The sequence below is a fragment of the Hylobates moloch genome, unplaced genomic scaffold (assembly GCF_009828535.3).
Source record: "Hylobates moloch isolate HMO894 unplaced genomic scaffold, HMol_V3 SCAFFOLD_15, whole genome shotgun sequence".
NCBI classification, from domain to species: Eukaryota; Metazoa; Chordata; class Mammalia; order Primates; family Hylobatidae; genus Hylobates; species Hylobates moloch.
The window spans coordinates 6,674,117-6,693,219 of record NW_026652290.1 but is presented as its reverse complement, the minus strand read 5'-3'; the positions used below and the strand labels follow the sequence as shown (position 1 = coordinate 6,693,219).

The 19,103-nt window shown below is 49.9% G+C and overlaps 1 protein-coding gene across 1 annotated transcript in view; it reads right to left on the bottom strand.

The window, feature by feature from the left end:
- RPTOR (regulatory associated protein of MTOR complex 1) overlaps window positions 1-19,103 on the bottom strand; it is a 176,358-nt gene that overhangs the window by 139,515 nt on the left and 17,740 nt on the right. The window contains exons 2-3 of the mRNA XM_032176974.2: window positions 6,295-6,395; window positions 5,372-5,516 (exon numbers count right to left, since the gene is read on the bottom strand). Of these exons, the coding sequence (XP_032032865.1) occupies window positions 5,372-5,516; window positions 6,295-6,395 (246 nt within the window). The remainder of the gene's footprint in view (window positions 1-5,371; window positions 5,517-6,294; window positions 6,396-19,103) is intronic.

Below are 19,103 nucleotides of genomic sequence, written 5' to 3'. Positions count from 1 at the left end.
CACTGTAAAGGCCGTAAAGCCAAGGCAGGGGTCAGGGGTCAGGGGTCAGGGGACTCAGGTCAGTGAGGTTCCAACCAAGGGCAGGCCCGAGCCAGGCGGGTCTCGGCCAGACATCGAAGGGTGGAAGTCACCAAGACGACTCGGATCCCAGGACAGGGCTGCTGACTCCCTAGCAGCTTCTCATGTCCAGCTGGAGGGAAAACCCCAGGGCTCTGATCTGCAGGTGGGATGTGGCTGACTGCAAAATGCAAGGAATGCCACCTGCCAGGGGTTCTCATATGAGGTGCACCTGAGACCTTCCTGAGACATCACATGGGCTCCTGCTCCCAGGAGCATGACTACAGCAGGTCGCTAAGTGCCACTCCCTGCTCGTCTCTGCCTGATCAGACTTGTTCAGACACCAGGGAAGCTTCCTCATGCTGACAACAATGCTGTGATCTGCCAGCACAGTGGCCATGTGTAACGAGAGGTGACAAGAGCTTTCCTCCCTGGTTAAACACCACTTCTGCCTGGGTGCACTCCTGTCCCAGGGATGTGCCTGAAACAGAAGCTCATGCGCGTATATACCATGACTCAGCACGTACGCTGCAAAGTCAGCATGGGGCAGGCTGGCACTAGACGGCTGGAGCCATAGCCCGGCCCTGCCGTGCGGGTCCTCACTCACCCGTTTCTCATCAGTAAAATGGGGATATTGATAGCAAAAATCGTAGCTTTGTGGCAGCACCGGCTGTGAGGGGAAGATGGCCTAACAATTGTAAAGCCCAACACGCAGCAGGCACTTAATCAATCAGTCACTGGAATTCCTATTCTTACATGACCACCCGTGGTCACCCGCCGTGACTGGTGTGCCTCAGGGGAGCTGTGGTCAGATCGCTCCCTGGGCTCTGTGACTTTACTCTCACGCTCTCCAAACCCCAGCACGGTTCACCAGCTGAGGTGGACAGGCTCGAACGTGGCCCCAGGACCCCTGTTCCAGGGGTGGCCCCTCCCTGGGGGTGCGAGTGGGACCTGAGACTGCTTTCAACCAGCAGAATATGGCAACGGTGATGGCTGCTGTGACTGTGTGTGGCACTAGGTGAGGCTGCAGCATCTGGCTCCCACGCTGGCTCTAAGGGGCGGGAGGCCAAGCTAAGGACCCCACTGGTGGGGACAGTGGGTGGTCTCAACTGCGAAGGCGGCCTTAACCTGGTGGGACCCTGCACAGAGAACCTGGCTGAGCCCCACAACAGGAACTGGATCTGGAGGCCACGTGCTGTTCTGAGCTGCCGAGTCGCAGCAACACTGCTGTCACACAGGAGTAGATGGCTACCGCCCTCCCTAACGCTGTTTCCACCTTCAAATTCTATTTCCCACAAGTGGCGCTGGAGGAACTGCTATTACTAAGCAGAGGGAGACGCGTCCACCAGAAGGGCCATGACTGGTCTGTAATCTGTGAATGAGATTTTCTTCTTTCAGCACAAATCAGCTGCAATTCGGCACAGCTGCCCCCCTGGGTGTTCACACTCACTGCTTTGCCACGAAGCCTGGAGCCCGAGCCTGGCGTGAGTCACTCCTGCTCGCCTCTTCCTTCCCGCGGGCCGAGCGGCTGACTAAAGCTCCCTTCATGCTCACGTCAGTTGCCAGGGCAGGACGCAGATGTGTGCCCAAGGTGTGAGTTTAAAAAAGAAAAAGGAAAAAAAATCCAAGCGCATAATGTTTCTTCTGCCGGTTGAAGGTGAAACCCCAAAGCCACCCAGGCCATCAGCAACAGCAGGGCGAGTTCTAGCCGTGTGGCTGGTGGAGCCCACAGGTGTGCCCAGTGGCCAGCAGTGATGGCACGGGGGCCCACCCTGTGCACCCCACTGGAGGAGCCCTGCCCTTCACCACTCCTGGCCTGGTTCTTCTTCAGTCTTCATCCCCGATGTCCGTCAAACCCAACCATGGGGACACAGTGACACCCAGCAGAAGGGTGCCAGGGACCAGGAGGCCAGGGCGGTGCTTCCCTGCCCCAGCCTAGGAACTAAGGGCATCGCCGCTGTGATTCTACATGAACACAGTTCACTCCACTGTACCTGGGCTGGCCCGGAGGCCCCGGCTGCTGGCAGTGTCTGCACCAGTGGCCACTACAGTGGCCGGGGCCGCTGGCTGCTGTCCTCTAGTCCAGCCCTGCGGTTACTGCCACAGGCCTCAGCAGGGCCTGGTGAGGAGCTCTGCACAGCCGGCCGGGAAGAGTCACTTTCTTGGATGAGGAGAGGAAATGTGTTTCTCGCAAACGGGCTGTGCGCTTGGGGAAGAGCCCCTCTGCACTGCGCTTCCTCTGCTCTCAAGGGCCCCATCGAAACGGGGCTGGGGGTAACAGCAGCCCTGGGTAAGGCAGGTGAGATTTTCTCTTACAGCAAGACACTGTGAGGGAGGGGGCCAGGATCCCCTTCAGGATAAAGGTTTTCTTGCCCCAGCTGCTAGGGGCACCACAGACAGGCGGCTCATGGCTGTCAGGCCCTCTTCTGGGTGGCCTATGCCTGACAACCAATGCAGAATGCAGGCGGGCCCACTCACCGCCCATCCCATCCTCAGAGCTCCCCAGGGCCGGCGGAGGTGAGCCTGACTTCTCTCTGCCCACCCCTCCACCGTTGACCCAGGGCCGGTCCACTCACAAGCAGTGTCGTGACACCAGCCTCCGTCTCCATCTACTTCCCAGAGAGCCCACCCCGCAACAACCAGGAGAAGAACGCGCCCAAAAGGGAAGCAGGAGGACGTGACGCCGCAGGCCGCGTGTGGTGGGATGATGGACCATGTGGGCTGGATCACTAAAGGCGCACATGAGCCCAAGCGGAGACTCTGACACACTCAGGGAGGTCAGAACCAGGAGAGGAGAAAAACCCCAGTGTCCACAGTGACCGTCAGGAAGAGGGGCCGCGAGGCACCCTTGTGATGCTGTCCCCAGGCTCTCTGGGCCTCTGTGGGTTGTGACATCACCTCATGATTCTCTAGTGCAACAAATAAGCACAGGTGAGGGCTGGCTCTGTGAGGCTCCAGGGAGCAGAGTCTGCAGAACAGCTGGCCTTTTTTCTGGGCAGGGAAGGGTGGCCCCAGCAGGGCTGGGAGAGGCTGCAGCTAGGCCTAGACGAGGACCTTCTATAAAGCAGCACTGATACAAATGCTGGCGCTCAGAAAACTTCTGAGGGGCCAGTACTAGAAAGCAGTCTCTAGACGGAGAGGTGGGATGTGGCTGCCCTGTGCTGGCCTTGCCACCCAGCCTCTACATGGAGAGGTGGGACGTGGTTGTCCTGTCCTGGCCTCGCCATGCAGCCTCTAGATGGAGAGGTGGGATGTGGCTGCCCTGCACCGGCCTTGCCACATGCCCCTCCCAGCACCTGTCCTCGCCCGCTCACCCCTCCTGGCTGCTCTCTGTGCTCTGGCTCCGGTCTTTGACCACGGAATCCAATGTGATGCCACTGTCTTTAACTCTACGCAGCTGAGCGCATCAGATAGGAGGTGCCTTTACATCTGGAGAAAACATACACTAGAAGGAAAAAGGTTTCCATGGACTGATTCCTGGTAAGGGGAACCTGCAAGCCCGCAGGCCCTGCCCGGCCCCGCTCCGAGCGCTCAACCGGCTCCCAGTGCTGAACTAGTTTTTGATCCAGGATCTGATGTGGCACTGACCCCTTCAGCTCTTTTTTTTTTCTTTTTCCTTCCTTTTTTAAAATAAATTTATTACAAAAACCTGTCTCAGAAGAAATAGAGATAGGATTTAAGGCCTTACTTTTCTTAAAGGAATAAAGATTTTGAGAATATACTTTTTCAAAAATGCTCTAAGTATTTATTTTTAAAAAAGTTCATTTTAAATATTTATTCTAAGTATTGCAAAGGCTTTTCAAACAACTCTATTACAGCTCTGTTATTCATGGATTCATGAAAAATAAATGTGTGGTGGTTTTATTTACACATTATTTAAATGGTTTACTTCAATTTTCTTTCCTCCTTATCAGGTTCTCTATTTTATCTTACAGACTCTTAAGAAGGATACAGATCATGCATGCTTTAACTTTTTCTGTTTAAAGTCCAAGTGCTATGCTGGGTATAATGCATTTTGATCTATCTCATATAAATATTTATTATAAACATTAAAAATTAGATTGTTTCTAACTTTTCTGGAGTGGGTGATGGGTAGTGAGTTTAGATTCCTTCTTGCTTCTCTGGGTTTCCAGTGTTGAGGGAAAGTGGTCCTGAACACATTTAAAAAGAAAACACAAAACACTAGCTAAAATAAACCTGGCCATGAAAATAGGCCATATGATGGCTTCTGTGGCTAGGCATACGTTAATCGCTCTTTTAAAAATATTTGTGTTGTTAGGGTTTCTCCCATTGATGAACAGAAATATTTTTCCTTTGTTTTAACACCATTTTAGAATTTGCCCAAACCTGCTTCTGTTAGGACAGCCACGGAACAGAAATAAACCAAACGTCTTCAAATATAATGTCTAGGCCAGGCGTGGTGGCTCATGCCTGTAATCCCAGCACGTCGGGAGGCCGAGGCGGGTGGATCACAAGGTCAGGAGATCTAGATCATCCTGGCTAACACAGTGAAACCCCTTCTCTATTAAAAACACAAAAAATTAGCTGGGTGTGGTGGCAGGTGCCTGTAGTCCCAGCTAGCTACTCGGGAGGCTGAGGCTGGAGAATGGCGTGAACCCAGGAGGTGGAGCTTGCAGTGAGCCGAGATTGTGCCACTGCACTCCAGCCTGGGCAACAGAGCAAGACTCCGTCTCAAAAAAACAAAACAAAAACCAAACAAAAACATATATATATATATATATATATATATATAGTCTAGACTAAAAACAAATCACATCATTGTCACTGTTACTACTATTAGGAGTTGTATAAATAGCAACTCAGCAATGGGAGAGAACTATAATCAATAGTCATAAAAGATTACACTTATGAGCGTGTGTGTGTGTGTGTGTGTGTGAGAAATAAGCATAAAAACTAATTGATCATGAGCCCAATTTAAGTCTCCAGAGCGATATCTTGCATGCACTTCATGAATTCAAGTCAGCAAGTTATTTTCTCAGTACTGGTTTCTAAAAGGTTAGAAACTCTCTTGCAAAGTGCCACCCTCCCGAGTTGCAGAGCTGTGAGGCTTCAGCCGGCCGCTGCTCCCGTGCAGTCCTAAAAGGCCCTCCAAGGCTTCTGCCCTCCCAAGGAGACCCCCACTCCTCTGTGTGGAGATCTCTGGGAGCCCTGCATTTAGCTTCACTTGTTAATGCTACACGGGGTCCCCAAGTTAGGTGTGGGGTCTCCCTGCCCAGCTCCGTGCAATTCCATGACATCACAGTGCTGCGAAGGGCGGGGGAGCACGGCACCTGGAAGATCCTGAAACACTCACCACATCGCGTGCATGTACGTGGGCGGCAGACGCGGGCTGCTGACGGGAGTGCAGTTATACGACCTCATAATCCTTTCGGCCAATAAAAAATTTCGAAACAGACTAGCCACCAGCAAGTCCTGTCTGAAGAGCTTTTGGAAGAGATCTGAGGGCAGATAAAAGATAAAAACGAGTCTTCAGTGACTCGTGTCTAGCATTTAAAGCCAAATACACAAATTCACTTCTATCAAAAATTACTAAAAACAAGTTGGGACTAATATGCATATTTCCCATTAGCAACACACACACAAGCTTAAACACACACACATGCACACACTTTTAAACATACACGCACACATGTGCACAAATATACATGCATGCACACATACATGCACACACGTGTGTACCTATAAAGATACATTACACGTGTGCACGCATACACAAATACATGCACATACATACGTGTGCACACATACACAAATACACATGCACGCAAATATGCATATACACACGTGTATGCATACACACGTACACGTGTACACATACAGTGCACATATACATACATGTGAACAAACACCCCAGATCAATCAATCAATAAAAAATACAAACAAGTCTTACAATAGTAATTCTGGTTTTCAGCCAGTGTGAATAATGCCAATGACTCTGAAGATAAGCCGCCGGTGCGCGGTAACGGCTGTGCTGTCAGGGCCAACGCTGACATGCAGTCTCTCCGCACCACTGTTCTGAGAACCCGGCGTGCAGTAACTCACCACCCTCGCAGAAACCTCCTTAGGTGGTCGCCTTCTACTTTTCAGCCCCTCCCACTGTCTTCCTCACTAGTGAGGCACTCACGCATCCTATCTGACTCCTCTCATGTCCGAGAGGCGGCTCCCCGCGCGCTCAAGGCCACAGCCTCCCTCCCCAAGGCCCGGCCCGCGCCTCACCTCGGGGGAGCACGTTCCACGCGATGGTGTCTGTGATGGCTGTGAAGATCCAGTTCAGTTCACCCAGGGGCGTCCTCCTGTCGTTCAGGCGGCCAGGGATCCTAGAAAACACGGGGCGTTCTCATGAGTGATGCCACAGCTCTGAGAGCAGGGAATGGAGGAGAGGTTGAAGAAAAAAGGGCGCGGGCGGCGAAAGGCTCTGAGCGGAGGGAGGAAGACTCTGAGCGGAGGCTCGGCGCACGGCTGCGAGAATCAAACTGTCCATGAGCTCACAGCTCAGAGCTCAACCTCCATCTGCAGCTTTCCTCCTTCCCGCACATCTCCAAAACGGCTGCTTCCTCTGCTGTCCCCAGATGTACAGACCAAGCCCAGCTGGTTACACACATGGTTCCCACGGACCGCTGACTGGACCCCAAGGGCAGTCCGTGGCACGTACTGAAAGCAGTCCACATCAAGCTCTGCAGGTTTATACCTCAGCTACCGAACGCTGTGGAAGCGCACTGTCCACGCTGAGGGGAGTCTCACCCCCAAGGTCTACTTTGCTCCCGTATATTCAACACGCAGCTGATACCTGCGACAGGGATGTGGAGATTGCCGGCGTGCGCCCAGGCCCTATCCTAAGGGTCTAGGAGGAAGGACAGGTAACAGGCAAATGAACAACCACACGAGAGGTGGCAAGTGACGGCAGATGACGCAGAGACAAATACGACAGAGAGTGGGCGGGGGGGATGAGGCTGCTGCCGTTTCGCATGGGGCAGGCGGCACCAAGGACCACTCTTCAGCCGTGAGGACAGAACCATGACTTTTGCAGCAACTTGGATGGAGCTGGAGGCCATTATTCTAAGTGAAGTAACTCGGAATGGAAAACCAAATGCCACATGTTCAGAGCCATGAGCATGATTCTGCTATGGACAAGATTTAGCTGATCAGCAATTCCCACTGTAGGAACCATCTGATGGCCCCGTCTTCATAAGAATAATATTCAAAGAGGCTATGCGTCAGTAACACAGGGTAGCTGAGTTCAGTGAACTTCTTTTCTTAAATTGTTGCAGTGGAGTCCCACTGTGTTGCCCAGGCTGCTCTTGAACTCCAGTGCTCAAGGGATCCTCCCGCCTCACCCTCCCAAAGTGTTGGGATTACAGATGTGAGCCATCATGCCCAGCCTAAGCATGCTTCTTAATATAATTCTTCAACACATGCTCTTTCTTTCCTTTAGGAACAAAAAATAACGTCTTATTTCCTCAAAATAGGTTCAGTGATAGGACAAGAAAAAGGAGAAATTGGGAAGTTAGTATAATATTCTAAAGCAGCACTGTTGCTCAAACAATGCTGGAAGTCTCAAACAAAGATTTCCAAATTCTAGAAAAATTTTGACCTCCACAGTGGAGACCAATTTACCCAACATCAAGGTTTTATAGTCAGGCTGCTGGCCAGGACGGGGATGACTGAGAAGCACCTTTCATTAACTGTGTGAGTGGAGGGCGGGCATCATGCAGGATTCCCACCACTTAAAAGAAACCAGGGCCTGGAGGCGAACACACGGCACAAGGACAGCAGAGACTTGTCTCAGCCCCTCTTCCTTCTCCCCAGTCTGCTCTCACTTTAGAACAAGCATGTCCATTGTGCGCAGGAGGAACGGCCAGGCTGCCTGCCCTCTGACCTCCGAGCAGGGGAGTGAGGAAAAGCAAAGACGCCCACCTTCTAACAACCTGCGACAGAGCTTGGCCCCATGGAGGTATGTGAGGGTGGCGCGCACCTCCCAAAGAGAAGACATTTCCTTATGAAATGCAAGCAAACAACCCAGGAACTCATTTTACCAGGTTGCTCATCTCAGCCCTCAAGCGCCAGTGCAAACAGGGGTGGCTGCCCGGGACACAGCCCTGGGAAACAGCATGGAGAAGGGGCAGGGGGGGCATCGTAGGGTGGACATGGAGCCCCAACACACTTGTGTCTTGGGTCCCACATCTGCAGATGAGAAACACATATGCTGAAAACCTTTTTAATGAAATAATTGACAAGATTGTCAATAACAATGTTCCGCAAAAACACTGCCTCTTTCAAGCTGCAGGACTGTCACCGAGCGCCCGCCTGCCCTCCTTACCAAAGCCGTGCAGAGGAGGGAAAGCGCCCAGGCCACACGCCGAAGCTCTGTGGTCTAGGATCAGTAAACACACAAGCGGCCTGAGTGTGCAAGGAAGGAGGATACGCGAGGTGCTGATCTTCAGCATCCTGTCATGGGTTCTCTCTCCTCTCTCAACATTTCAGTGGCCCAAGTGTGCAAGGAAGGAGGACACGGGAGGTGGCCCGAGTGTGCAAGGAAAGAGGACACGGGAGGTGGCCCGAGTGTGCAAGGAAGGAGGACACGGGAGGTGGCCCGAGTGTGCAGGGAAGGAGGATATGGGAGGTGCTGATCTTCAGTGTCCTGTCACGGGTTCTCTCTTCTCTCTCAACATATCTGGAGTTAGTCAAACTACGAGGGCAGAGGACCGTCCCCAAGCCTCAGGAAGAGAGGCGCTCAGGGCGGGGTGGGGCCCAACACCAACTGCAGAGCTCAGGTCCTCGCTCCATGGGGTTCAGACATGTTACCCTCCGAGCACGACTGTAACAACATGCCTGGAGCACTGCCAGCCTGGTAAGTGCCCGGAGCCTGTTTGTTTAGAGTCACACAGACAAGACCGACTGAGCGACTGATACTGCATCACTCAAAGTCCACACTCTACGTTACACGGCTGGTCTTTCTGGTGTGCGGAGCCCCCATTCTAAGACAGCTGGATGTGTCCGTCCCTGCCCTAAACAAAGACACTTCTATCCTGTACGAGTGTGCGCTGGCACCACCTTCTTTACCACATGTAAAAGTCGGAAAAATCTACGTAGCTCAGTACATCAACTTCCAGGAACCAACAAAGCCTAAACCGGAAGCAGGATGGGGAAATGGGATGCAGGGTGTGTGGTGCTGTGTCATCTGCCATCGCAGAAAGCCCGAAATTCACTCCAAAACCAATGAGAGAGACATGATTAAACAAACCACGCAACAACCACGACGCAGCAGCTACAAGCAATTAAATTGTTCTGAATATTTCAATAATAAGGGACAACGCTTCATAACATTAAGCAAAGAAGCAATACAAATACTCTATAGTCACGATTACATTAAACATGTGCACGGAGAGACAATTGGAGGAAAAACCTCAAAATGCGATCATGGAGATACTCCTCCTTGTCTTTATATCATCAACATTTACTGCAATGAGTGTGCCCACCTGAGTAACAGGGAACTGCCGAAACCCTGGCTCCTGCATCTCCTCATCCTCAGCCCTAGTGATGCTGGGGAGGGAGCCTATGGGTGCAGCACAGCTCGGGCAGCTTGGCGGGGCCAGGACTGCATTTCGGAAGAAGTGCAGGGACCATCACAAGCACAGACAGACAATTTGCCCTTAGGCTGTTTGCAAACCAGGACTAAACGCATCCCTAACGTAAGCCCACATATCCTGAATGGAGTGAAGCTCATAGAGCCCCTGCAGTTCCCGAGTCTGTGACCCCTGGTTAACAGAAAGCTGCATTCTGAGCAGCAAAGAGCTTCCCACGAGGTCCCACACCCCAGCACTGTCACTGGATGGCCAAGCCATCAAGATAAACAGAGGCCAGATAGGACCAGTGTGTACTTAGTTGTGTTTTTACAAATTGGTATCTTGTGACGATCACCAGTAGATAAATGCAAAGCTAGACTCCCCCAACGCGGTCCTGAAAATCCCGCTGGTCTCTTCCCCTAAGCTCATCGTGAAACCAGACAGAGCCATCTGCCCAGCCGACTTCAGACAGACCCAGAAATCATTCAAGTCGATGAACCAACCATCCAGTGAGCGAAAGCTGATGAGGCTTCTTGATCCAGCAGGCCTGGTCCTACCGGGGATGACAACGTGGAACCGAGTCCAGCATCCCTCACTTTTCACGTCACATAAAATTAAATCCTTGCAGAAATGATTTGTTTCTGGTTTCCTTTCTGTACCTGATCCTAACCAATGCTGAGTCTCGCCCGAGTCGGGAGGCCACTGAGATCACGAGGGGACCACAGAAGAAGCCTAGTGGTGTGGGGTGTCCATGTCAGACCATGTTTCATTCTAGAAGTTTCTCTGAACCCTCAAAGGGTTAATGATCAAGGTGGCTCTTTTAAAATTTAAATCCAGAGTGTTAGTCAAGGACTTCCATGCGAAAACTGTAAAAAGCTACAGTTCAGGAAAAGATCCCTGAATTGGGAGACAAGAAAACTCAAGCGCTGGTCCCAGCCACGCTATGGCTGGATGACTCGTGGTACCTGTTTCTCTGCTGAGTCAACACAGCTGAACTTGATGCAAAATGGCGACTAAAATAAAACAGATGATGCTCCAACAACAGATGTGGCAGATGCCAGGGGTGGCCCCCCAACAGGGCCCACGACTCCTCAAACTCTCCTTCACTGCTGTCGGCAGGAGGGTTTATCTCCACCTTCCCCCACACTTCCGGGCTCACCTGTGGCATTCGGTTTCTTGCCAGGATTTATCTTCCTTGCCGAAACATCCAGGCCATCATGATGACCCTGGCCCTGCTAGACGCTGGCAGAACTTCAGCATCCACACCCCGTTTGTGCAACCACCGTAGAGTGCCAGGCCAGCTCCGAAATGCCAAAAAGGTGCCCTTCCCCTAAGGCTCCTTCTTCTTCCCTGACACCCCTGGCTGTCCCCACCACCACCCTCTGCTGGGAACTTGTCACTCAACAAGAGCTGCTGTGTCTCCAGCCCTCGCCTTTGATTCTCCACCAGCTTCCTGAGGGATCACAGCCCATCACAGTCACTCTCCCAAGGGTGCTCCCTCCCCAACCCCCTCTCCCGGACCTGCCCGACTCCCTGTCATCTGCCCCATCACTCTGCCTGCTCCCCACTTCCAGCATGAGGTGCCACCCACTCCTTGGGGCCCTGTCCCTCCCTGGTTCACTCACAGGTGCCCACCTGGCAGGTGCTCGCCTCCCAGTCTCTCCAGGTTCCTGCTCTCACCTGGATTCTCGGGGGTGCCTTCAGCTCCGTCTGCACTCAGGAGATGCAACACATGATCCCCTCCCCATGGGGTGGCCGCCTCACTGCTGTCCCTAGCCCCATCCATGCAGAGGACAAGGACAAGGGGCTGTGAGGTCATCAGGATGTCTCCCCTGCAGACCCCCCAGCATTCCTTTTCCTTCACCTCCAGGCCTAAACTTGGGAGCCAGACGGACGGGGGCTTGAATTTGGCCAGAGACTGGCTCTGTGACAGTGGACTGGCTGCCCAGCCTCTCAGAGGCTTGGATTTTCTTCAGAATGAACATTTACACTACTTCCACCACCACTGCCAGCCGGGCACTCGTGCCACACCTCCCGCTGTGCGGCTCGGCAGACCCAGGCCCCCAAGTCACCCACCTGCCAAGTCCACCAAGCCTTCCTTCCCAGTGCCCTCCCAGGCAGGTCTTATGTTCACTTGCTTTTCAGATGGAGAAACTGAGGCTCTACGAGGGTGTGTCTTCCACTAGAGACAAGTGGCGGAAACCAGACCCAGACCCTGCAGCCGCCTCGCAGGGACGGGAGGACCAGGGATGGGCCGGGGAGACCGCTGGCTGCTGGGGCTCAACACGCAGTGGCCACTGGGGCCTTATGTCTGTCCACCCTGGGCAAAACCCATGTGGCCCTGAAGCTCGCACTGGCTGAGCTCTCCTCCGCCCCTGTGGGCTCCTCTTATCTGCCGTGCGAAAGCTGGTTTCTGTCCTCACCGCCCTTCCAAGCCACCTCCTCCCAAGCCCCCTCACTCCAACGGCCGCGGAGCCTTGCCTTTCTTCATTTGCTGAATTTGCAAATCCTGACTGTCTCTCCCCTGGCACCCGGCTCCTCCCGTAGTGACCTCTGGGGGCACTGCATTGCCAGCTCTTTTCACACCCGGGATCTGCTCTAGCAGCAGCCCTGCTCCTTCCAGGTCTCACGACAAGGCGCTTTCCTTCACCCTCGGCTTGCCTGGCATCACAGCTCAAGCGTAATGTGTGTAAAATCAAGTGCAATACCATCATCTCCACTGCTGGTCCCCACTCCAAGAGTCCCTGTGGACTCGCTTTTCACTGAGGCTCGAAATCCCAGAGGCCCCAAGCCCTCAGCTGCTCTCTGGTCCTGCACTGGGGCCAGCCAGGCCTCCCACAGATGCCTCTTCCCACCTCCTCTGCAGCACCCTGCAGCCAGGCCCGCCAGGTGTCCAGACAGCATTCTCGGGCCAGGCCCTTCTGCTCTGGCTCACACTACACAGGCTGATGGCTCTTCACACACAGCTGGGCCCCCAAACCTACAAGGTTCTCCACTGATCATTGCAGTGGTTTTCCATTACTTTTTAGCTACTCAAACAAAATCTTATGCAGGACAAAGGAAAGCAAAACTCCTCTGGCTGGAGGAGTGAGGGCCAAGAGCCTAGCGGCTCTCCGACTGCCTGCTTAGAAGCTGTGTCTACGCCCCTCGGGTCTCGAGAATCGCTCCATGGAAGCCACCTCACCAGTCGGGAGGATGCTCTGCACGTGACGGACTGTTCAGCCCTGATTTATGGGGCATGTGGAAGCCACCTCACCAGCCAGGAGGATGCTCTGCATGTGACGGACTGTCCAGCCCTGATTTACAGGGCACATGGAAGCCACCTCGCCAGTCGGGAGGATGCTCTGCACATGATGGGACTGTCTAGCACAGGATGACAGCTGAGATCCTCCTCTAAATTTCTTTAGTGCTCAACTAATCCCTTACTTCCTTTTTCTTTTATTACCCGCCATTGTTCCACTGTTAATTTTCTGTGTAGCTAGGTAAATTCCCGTGGACAATGACTTGCTTTCCTTGACATAAATCAATCTCACAGCCCCCGGCAGCTCGTTAAGCACATGGTGTGATCTCCACAGTCCACAGGCCTGGGCCATGTCACTTCCCCACTTAAAAAACAGCTGCTCCCACTGATGCCGATGGCTGTCTGCTGCCTGTGCACACCGGGATGGGCCCTTGGCGGGAAAAAGTGTGGTGCAGGGACAGCCTCAGCTGGTATGCACAGGGACTGGGCCAGTTTCAGATGAGGGCTTGCTCTGTTCTGGGTGGCCCTGTAGCACAGCGGAGCTAGAGAGTCTGGCCATCTCCGTTGCAGTGGCAGCTCTCTCTCCACAGGGCCTGCAGAGGCTGGGCAACCTCTGAGTTGGAGCGACAGCTCTCTCTCTCTACGGGGCCAGCAGAGCCTGGGCCAGGTGTACATCAGGTCCAGCTTCTGTCCTGGCCTCTGCCAGGTGTGTTACATCCAACAAACCTTGTGCACCCCTAACTGCCTAGTGTCTGCTCCCCAGCACAGCCACGTGGCCGCCATGGTGGAGGCTGAGTAACTCAAGCATGTTTACCTTCCCTGTGCTATTTGCTATTCCTCCCCATCATTCCATTTCACCGAATACATCGCTTTCCAGCCATGTCAGACTTGTCGTTCTCAAACATCCTGTGTGCTCTGCTCAGACCACCCTCCTGTCTTCTTGGCTTAGGGGACACCTATGAATCCTTTATCATTTGGCTCAAGTCCGGCCTCCTCTCAGGACACTCCCCTGGGGTCTCTCCCACACCAGCCCAGGGGTCCCCCGCTGGCAGCTGCTACTTTGATGCCTGCCCAGAGAGCTGTGAATGTCTCTGAGACACTGTTGCCTAGGCTGTGTCTAAGCTGAGGCTTGGAGCGCTCTGAAAGTGAGGACTAAATTCTTTCTTCACCTTGCCGTTACGATGCTTAGCATGAAACGTCGAATACAGAACAGGTGCCGCATACATATTTGATAAGCCAATGGGTGAATCCCCACTGAATGACTGTCAAGCCATATGTAAACAAAATGTTAAATGAAAAACCACGGTTTCCAAGAAATAGGACAAACTCACTAAAAGTACTCAAATGATGATAGAAAAGAAAACAAGATATACAAATCATCCCCAATTCCATCATCTAAGAAGCTCGTGAAACACTCTGGTGGCCACTCCCCTAGATTATCTCTTTGTGCACAAAATCAAAAAAATACCCAAGAATACACTTAGACCAAAGTCTGGAAGGGTATACACAAAGTGTTAATAATGGTTATCCTAGCAGGCTGGAGAAAATGGATGATTTTAGTTCTTTTTGCTTATGTGTGCTGAATAATCTACGCTGAAAACATACAATTTACATATTAAAGAAAAACAAAACTTTTCCCCCCACTTTTTAAATAAGAAGGAGGCTACAGCAAGTTTCCTGAAAAGGGAAGATATTTCAAAACTGTCTTAAGAAAAAAAAATTTTTTTGAGATGAGGTCTCACTCTGTTACCCAGGTTGGAGTCCACAGGCTCGATCTCAGCTCACTGCAACTTCCACCTCCCAGCCTCAAGCAATCCTCCCACCTCAGCCTCAGCCTCCCAAGTAGCTGGGACCACAGGCACACACCACCACGCCTAGCTAATTTTTTGTATTTTTGGTAGAGATGGGGTTTTACCATGTTGCCCAGGTTGGTCTCAAACTCCTGAGCTCAGGTGATCCACCTGCCTCGGCCTCCCAAACTGCTGGGATTACAGGCATAAGCCACTGTACCCGGTCAAAACTGTATTATTTTAAAAATTTATATCATCTCAGATTAAATTCAATCAAAGAAGGACACGCATTTAAATTTAAATGACTACTATGAAAATGACGGTGTAGAGAAGCTCGGGCTGGTTCACTCACTTACTGCAAATAATTCATTATTTACAAAGGTTCCGTGCCAAAGTCAAGGGAGATGAACTGAGCAATTTCTTTTTTGAAATAATTCTTTTGAAAATCCAGGTCAGTGCATAATGGCTAGATTGCTAGTAAGAGGAAAGCTATATATATCTATCTCAGACCAGTGGTTCTCCACGGTGGGGGCTGGAGTAATGCGGGGCTGTGGATTACAGAGTTACTGAAAGTAATCTGAGCACGTGCACAAGCGTGATGACGAGTTCATCCAGCTTCTCAATGAATGCCGCATTGAAACGTTATGTAGAAAGCACGCACACACATCGGTCATTGTAAAAATACACCTCTTTGGGGAAAGAAAACAATTTGAAGTGAAGATCAGGAAATAATGCACCAGGTGATAACTTTTCGTGAAACCAGTGAAAAATACTTTTTCTTAAGCTAATATTGCTCTGAACCAACTAAACGTGCATTCCTGTGATATTCTCGTCCAACCTCTATTTATTTAAAATGATGTACAATTCAGCGCTCTGTAACATTACCTGATGTTCTCACTACACAGTGCCCAATATTATAGCCATTTACAGACTTTGAGTGATCATAATTAAAGTCCATTTTAGCATGCATAAAACCCATGGTTTACAAATTGTAATATATGATATTGGTCTGAATAGTTTGCAATTTAAAGCCAGAGGAGCAGCCTCTCTGTCAACTGGGCTGCAGTGCTATAGTCTGGAGGTCAGAGGGACAGGAATGGGAATAAGAGAGCCGGATACAGTCCCAGCTGATCACGGAGGGCTGGGCACGTGGGTCCAACTCTGTGCCTGCAGACCCTCGTGTGCAGCCACTGGGCATTATCTAAAAAGCTGAGCCCATCAGATTCCAAATCACGTGCACAAATCTGGGGGTGTGTGGTTCCCACGGGTTTAGGGTTTCGAGGACAGCACGGGCTCCCTTTCGGGTAACGGCAGATGAGGTGATTCAGACCATTCTCGCCTGGAGAACAGCTAGTAAGGCTGTGTGTATGTTCGGAGGATATTTTAGAAGCAAGGAAAGGCAGGCCAGGCTATGAGAAATTATGGGGCCAAGACTCGAGGAGGGGAAGCCAGGGGTTGAGCTTTCGTTTGGGGCCACCTCTCTTGGAAGCATCTGGCAACTCCAAAAACAGGACCCAGCAGCAGGGACGCTGAGTAGATCACGGCAGGCTCATGGGGCTGGGGAACAACAGCAGGAGGTGATGCACTGCCAAGGAGAAGCAGATCTGGGGAAACTCCTCAGTTTTCGAGTTGAGACTCTAAAAGGCGCACCAGGAGGAAAAATAAACTAAAAACAATTCAGACTTCACAGCCTCAAATCACCCCAAATACCTGTACAATTTCCGTTTTCAATTTGTAGCATTCAATTAAAAAAAAAATAGGTAATTACTGGAAAACTGTATATATGTTTGAAACCAAGAAAAGCAGCTGACAAGAAAGAGATAGAGGATTCGGATAATGGAACCGCCAGGCACAGACTTGACAATCATCTTACTTAATATGTATAAGGAATTAAAGGACAAAGTGAACAATTTTAGAAGAAAACTAGAAGCTATTCTTTTTAAATCTTGAAAATTAAAAATTTAGTATATTAAGAAATCAAGGGCTGGGCACAGTGGCTCACGCCTGTAATCCCAGCACCTGGAGGAGGCCCCAGGCAGGGCTGAGGTTGAGGCCTTGTTGGAGAGGCTGTGGCTGTGTCCCACGGGTACAGTGAGGTTGAGGCCTTGTTGGAGAGGGCGTGGCTGTGTCCCACGGGTAGAGAAGAACACACGTGAAACGATCTTCAATGAAATGTAAGTAAAATCCCGCAATGTATCAAAGGGTAATATACCATGACCAACTGGGGTTTACCACAGGGATTCAAGACTATTTAACATCTGAACATCATTCATGTGATGCACCATCTTAACAGGGTGAACAGCTGGACGATCCCCTCCACAGACACAGAGGAAGCCGCTGACGAATTCCAACAACTCATGAGAAAAATTCTCGGAAAACTAGGTCTAGAAGTGCACTTCCTCTACCTGATAATGGGTATCTACGAAAAATTCACGGCACATATTATACTTAGTAGATTAAGATAAAATGTTTCCCTGTCATTGACCCTTGACTCAGATCAGGGCTTCAACACCCAGCTGTATTGCTTCCATTTAACATTATACTGGAGACACTACGCAGTGCAACAAAGCAAGAAAAAGAAATTAAAGACATAAACATTGGAAATAAAGAAGTCAAACTGTATGTATTTTCAGATGACATAATTACACACATAGAGGATCTTAAGAAACCTGTAGAACAGCTCCCACAGCCAATAAGTGAACGTAGCAAAGTTAGAGGAAATGAGGTCACTATGCAGAAATCAATTACATTTCTATATGCTCGATTAAATAATTTTAAACCGACATTAATTTAACAAAATATTTGCAGGATATGTACAGATAAAGCTCCAAGGTACCAAGACAACTAAATCAGTATGTGATGATTATGGAATATGAAGCCACTGTGTTCATGGGGCAGAAGACTCCATATTACTAGGATGGTAATTCTCCTCAAATTGATGTAGATTTAATGTAATTCCAATCAAAATCTCAGCAGGCTTCTCATTAGAACTGATAAACTGACTTTTAAATTCATATGAAATGCAAGGATCTAGAGTAGCCAAAACCATTTTGACAAAACAAAACAAAAACAAAAATAGAGACTTACAATAAAGCTACAGTGATCAGGGTAATGTGGTATTCCTATCCTTATGCAAATAAAGATAGACACACAGATAAATAGAATAGAATAGAATAGAATAGAATAGAATAGAATAGAATAGAAAGAATAGAATAGAATAGAACTATACAGTTATAGTCAAATGATTTTTGTCAAAGGCACCAAGGAAATTCAATGACAAAAAGCCTCTTCCACAAATAGTGCTGGAACAATTCGGTATCTATATGGAAAACAATGATCCTTGACCCTTATTGCATACTATTTTAAAAAAACAACTTGAAACGGATCACAGACTTAAAAGTTAATCATAGTTCATTAAGTTCATCATAAACATGAAAGTTAAAACTGAAAGTTTTAGAAAAAAATAGAAAATCTTCACAACCCTAGGGTTGGCAAAAATTTCTTAGGTAGGACACAGAAAGTACAAATCATAAAATAAATAAATGATGAAATCAGACTTCATCAAAATGAAAAACTTTTGTTCTTCAAAAGACTGTTTTATTTATTTATTTATTTTTATTTATTTATTTTTTTGAGACAGAGTCTTGCTCTGTTGCCCAGGTTGGAGTGCAGTGGTGCGATCTCAGCTCACTGCTAGATGGACTCAACGTCCACCTCCCAGGTTCAAGCGATTCTCCTGCCTCAGCCTCCCGAGTAGCTGGGATTACAGATGCACGACACCACACCCAGCTAATTTTTGTATTTTTAGTAGAGACGGGGTTTCACTGTGTTAGCTAGGATGGTCTCGATCTCTTGACCTCGTAATCTGCCTGCCGCGACCTCCCGAAGTGCTGGGATTACAGACATGAGCCACCATGCCTGGCCTAGACTGTTTTAAAAATAAAAACACAAGCCACAGACTGAGCAAAAATGTTCACAATATATAGTTAGGACAAAGACCTGTGTCCAAAACACATGAAGGGCTCTTGAAGACAAACACCACAAATTTGAAAATTGGCAAGAGACTTGAACATCCATTTTATTAAATAATATAAATTAATGGCCAATAGCAGCACAGGAAAAGCTGCTCTGGCATCATTAGGCAAATGCAAATTAAAATAATAATGATATTGTGTTATACTTCGGTAAGATGGCCGGGCGTGGTGGCTCATGCCTGTAATCCCAGCACTTGGGTGGCCGGATCACTTGAAGTCAGGAGTTCGAGATCAGCCTGGGCAACATGGTGAAACCCCATCTCTACTAAAAATACAAAAAATTAGCTGAGCGTGACGGCGCGCGCCTGTAATCCCAGTTACTCAAGAGGCTAAGGCATGAGAATTGCTGGAACCCGGGAGGTGGAGGTTGCAGTGAGCCAAGACTGTGCCATTGCAC